Genomic DNA, 4,528 nt, shown 5'->3' with positions numbered 1-4,528 from the left:
AAATGTTCCATTTGTAATGGCACATTCCCACCCGTTTTACAGGATACCAACAACAATCAACTGTTATATCATCAGTATAACAACAACAAGCCTGTCCAATTCCAAAAAAAAAATTCATCAAAATTACGCACCCCTCCAAATATGGCCCAAATCGCGAAATTTTTTCAAAACCCACACAAGTTGAAGGGGGCCATTATATACAAAAATCAATAAAAACAGAAACAAAAAAGCTAAAAAGGGGACGGGAATTGGACACGGTCGATAAATGACGATATAAACGAAACACGTGTCATTTGTAATTAAACCGAATAAAAGGTACGTGATGATGTTCAAATGTAATGAACAAGTTCAACTAAACTACACAAGTTCACCTAAACTACACAACTAGACGAATGACCTAACTGGTACTCTTTCCGGTTACCCTCTCCATCCTTTGCCTCATACTATGTGTTAGTATGGGTTTAGCCATCCCTCTTTGAAGCTCCTTAGCAATCCTATAACGAAAGATCTCCATGTCCGACACATCCCAATGCACTTTAGCGAGGTCATATCCCTGCAAGGTATAGTCCATATATTTGCACACGTACACACCGCAATCTAGGTAATTATATTGTTTAGGCATTGCATCCCAAACATGAACTAAAGGCTCTTCCTCTGGGACATTTCTATTCTTGCCAACATAACGAAGCATACTTCCAACAAATCCAACCTAACACAAAACAAAAACCATCAGTTCACGAAAGTAATAAGGAAAGAATTCAAAACTACAATATAAGGTGTCGTCAAGGAACTATTACCACACACTCTTCTTCTTTGGGATATTTAGCGTTGTAGTTCATAGGATCAAGTATCATCATACCCCATTCCTTCACAGAAAATACCATGAGAATCCAATGATTATTATTCACATTTGCGGGAACAAATATGTAGTCCACCTGGTTAATTGGTGGATCTACCCCATAACTCGCCCAAGTAAGAAAGAAATGCATGGTTTTTGCAGAAAAGGGAAGTGAGTAGTCTACTTTCTTCCCCAACTCTATAAAAAGTTGATCCATGAAGTAGTATGAAGGCATCCTCGTATACACCCCAGCGACAACTATGGCTTCCTCACGATCACGCAACAACCACTGCAAGAAACAGGTTATCACACAATAATTATAAAATATAAAAATTTAAAATGAAATAAAAGGAACAACATAAATGAGAGAAGGTTAAAGATTATACCATGTAAGCATATATGATCCTATCATCTAGCCATCCTTTGGGTTGAAAACTCTGCATATATTTATGTCCAAGGTCCATATAAGATCGTGTTTAATAGGACCAATCCTGGGAAAACCTCCCCATCCCCAATCCCTCCTAATAGCCTCTATCCTCTCCTACTTCAGTCTCTTATTTATCTCCCATTTCTCTTCCACAGAGCGGCGAATATCCATCTTCTCAGCCCTCAAAGATGACCCTGATGCAAATACAGATGCCTGTGTAGGGGCCTGTGACACCTGCTGAGACGGCAGTGTCATGTTAATGACATCGGGCTCTCGAATCCCTCCAACTGTAGGCCTCATCGCCTCGGGAGATAGCTGAACATGCTGGAACACTGGAGTCTTATATGACGGACCTCTAACATCCTGCATGAATCGACAGTACGGCTCAAATAAAATAAGGGCAATCCTCCCAAACTCCTGCTCATACTCAGGTGGAATATTGCTATCCATGCCACCTTAACCTCCTTCCCCTTCACCTCCTTCCCCTTCTTCCCCTTAGGCTCCTCCTCCGCCTCCTAATCGGCCTCTTCCTCCTCCTCTCATTAACCACCTCCTCAACGGCCTAACCCATAACTCAGCAACTAGATAAGAATCCTTGATAGGATCAGGAAGAGGTCTCTCAATCAAGAACCGCTCATATGCCCCACACTTACAACAACCACGTACAACAAGCAATCCTCTCTATGAAGACTCTGTCTCATGCCACCTTCACCCTCCTCTTCATCCAACGGCTCAACCAATGTCTCATAAAATACCCCAAGCCACTATCCAGACCGTCGCCAACTAACGATTCTAGCAACCGATAAACCCAAGATATAGCCAACATCCTCCAAGGTCACTATCATTTCCCTCTGTCTCATGAAGAAGGTGTTGGTCTCGGGATGCCACCTCTCCACAAGTGCCGTGACAAGCCTCGCATCATTCGGCAAAACCACACCCGAATTTGCAAACATACCAAAACCAATGCTATGCAACACCTTCTGTGCATCAGATAAAACCCACATACGCATGTTCCTGTTCCCACAATAACACTCCAAAGGACCCCGCTCGTGTCCCTCCCAAATATCCGAAACTCAAATGATACTCGTTATGAAAGATAATGTCATGACTAACTGGACCCGACAATATGTTATCCATCCTGAAACAATATAAATAAAACAATTCAATAAACTAAGCGTAAACGATATAATCCACATCAATTCTCAATCATATAAGCAATACTTTAATATTCTATTCAACAATTTAACCACTTTCACAAACAGCATTCATCTCCCGAAAGAGTAACACAATCATCCTATTACATATACAACGAACTATATTATCAAAAAAACTTCATGGTTCTCAGCAATCATTCGCAACTATGACATTCACGGAATCATTCAATTATATATACAACTATACAATCATTAGAAACAAGGACATGAAAATCACAAACTAAATCCATATGATATTCATTATATTCTATCAATCAACATTAGCTTACATTATGTAGTTTGTATAAACTATACCAAATGGAAGTTCAATGCATTATCCACGTATACACCGCCAAATTCATCTGCAGTGTACGAGTAATCAATCAATTTTTTAATCGAAGAACAATGACAATTTAAAATAATGCAGTCTGCATTTTAAATTACACACGAACTTTAAACTCACAAGATCACAACATATACAATAACAAAACCCGTTTTTAATTGACCCGGACATTATTATTACAAAAATTAACTGTCTAGACAGGTGTATTACATTACACAAACAAGAGAGATTAAACAACATAATTATGCATATACGTGAATACTACACGATTACATACACGGATTACTAACAACAACATAATCCCACACAGATTAATTACGAATCGTGTTCAAGAACCCTAATAACCAGATTGAACACCAATAACCCGACCCAACACGACCAAACTACATAAAAATAGATAAAAATCGAACCTTTTACGTTGAATGATTCGTGTTATGCTTTTCTCCTCTCGAATCCGTCTCCATCGCCCTCCTACAACTCAAAATCGTGTTTATATTGTGTTTGAATCGTGTTTGAAACCTACACTAACTGCTATCCGGGTTTACAAACTATGTTTAATCGACTCTTCAGGCCTTCCGCGTAAATTAAGCGCGGATACAATTTAAGGGCATTTTTGTCATTACCCGTTAAGCGCATAATAAGCGCGGAAGGGCAGCTTTCCGCGAAAGAAGCACTGACCGGGTAATTTTTTTTAAATCCTGGCCGCTGGATTTGTTCATCCAACGACCAGGAGACAATGTGTTGGTTAACAGTTCCTTGACACATGATTGTCAGGGAACGGGACCCATATTAAAATGGGGGTGCCGATAATTAAAACATGACCCTTAGTAAATTTTATTCATAATGTTGGTTGGATTTATTTGTGAAAAAATGTTCTTTTCTTCTCAACGAGGAATTCGAATTATCCCGAAACAATATTTAATAACAAAAATTTTTGTATTATTTCACAGAAGTAAGTCTATCTTTTTTATGTGTTAAACACATAAATTGGTAATTGGTTTATTGAGAATAAAATATCAATACAGGTAAATCCTGATAAATTAATATTCGGGACGAGAGAAGATTATTAATTAATCAAAATATCAATTAATTGGTAAATTAATATTTTATTAATTTATCAATATAAGATATATATGATTGTAATTTTCTCTTTACATGTATTTTTTTTATCGTAGGTAATCCGCAGCCGCTACCCTTCGGATGCGCACTGGGTAAACCCTACGGGCTCAAGCAATAGCCTGCAAACCACGTGAACTAAGGTAAACCGCATTTAAGCGACAGGCTGTGGCTCATGAGTCTTTACACGTATCACACACACATATATAGAGAAAAGGTTATTGCTTATCATTATGAAATGGATGTCGAAAATGTTATCCTTAATTATGTTGCCAAAAATGATCAGTGGCAGAATTACTGGATGATGAAAAAATAATTAGTATTACGAGAAAGAAGAAAGAAGACAAATCTTAAGCATAAGCGCCAAGCATGAATGTTTTACCAAATGATGCCCTTTAAAGCACAATTAACACTACGCCATAGATTGCACATAACAATCCCAACTATATTGCTATATAACCCAAAAAATATTGCTAAAGGCCCGGAAAGGGGTAATACAATATTAAAGCTACGTTGAATCTGTTGATGGAGGAATTTGGTAACAACAAAAATTTGAGGTTTCTCGCTGGAATCAAGATCTATGCGGTGGTTCTTCGCCGAAAAATCAAGCG

At 38.2% G+C, this 4,528-nt stretch overlaps 1 protein-coding gene across 1 annotated transcript; it reads right to left on the bottom strand.

The window, feature by feature from the left end:
- Positions 1 to 397: 397 nt before the first annotated feature.
- LOC141695652 (ubiquitin-like-specific protease ESD4) lies at positions 398 to 1,302 on the bottom strand. The gene is made up of 3 exons (XM_074499885.1): positions 1,225 to 1,302; positions 798 to 1,127; positions 398 to 709 (listed from the first exon to the last, which is right to left on the bottom strand). Exons 1-3 carry the CDS (start codon positions 1,300 to 1,302, stop codon positions 398 to 400), a joined length of 720 nt encoding a protein of 239 aa, XP_074355986.1.
- Between the last annotated feature and the right edge of the window lie 3,226 nt (positions 1,303 to 4,528).

The sequence above is a fragment of the Apium graveolens genome, chromosome 2, assembly GCF_009905375.1.
Source record: "Apium graveolens cultivar Ventura chromosome 2, ASM990537v1, whole genome shotgun sequence".
In the NCBI taxonomy this organism is placed as follows: Eukaryota; Viridiplantae; Streptophyta; class Magnoliopsida; order Apiales; family Apiaceae; genus Apium; species Apium graveolens.
Note: the sequence above shows the minus strand (reverse complement) of the source record. Positions and strands in the feature narration are given on the sequence as shown.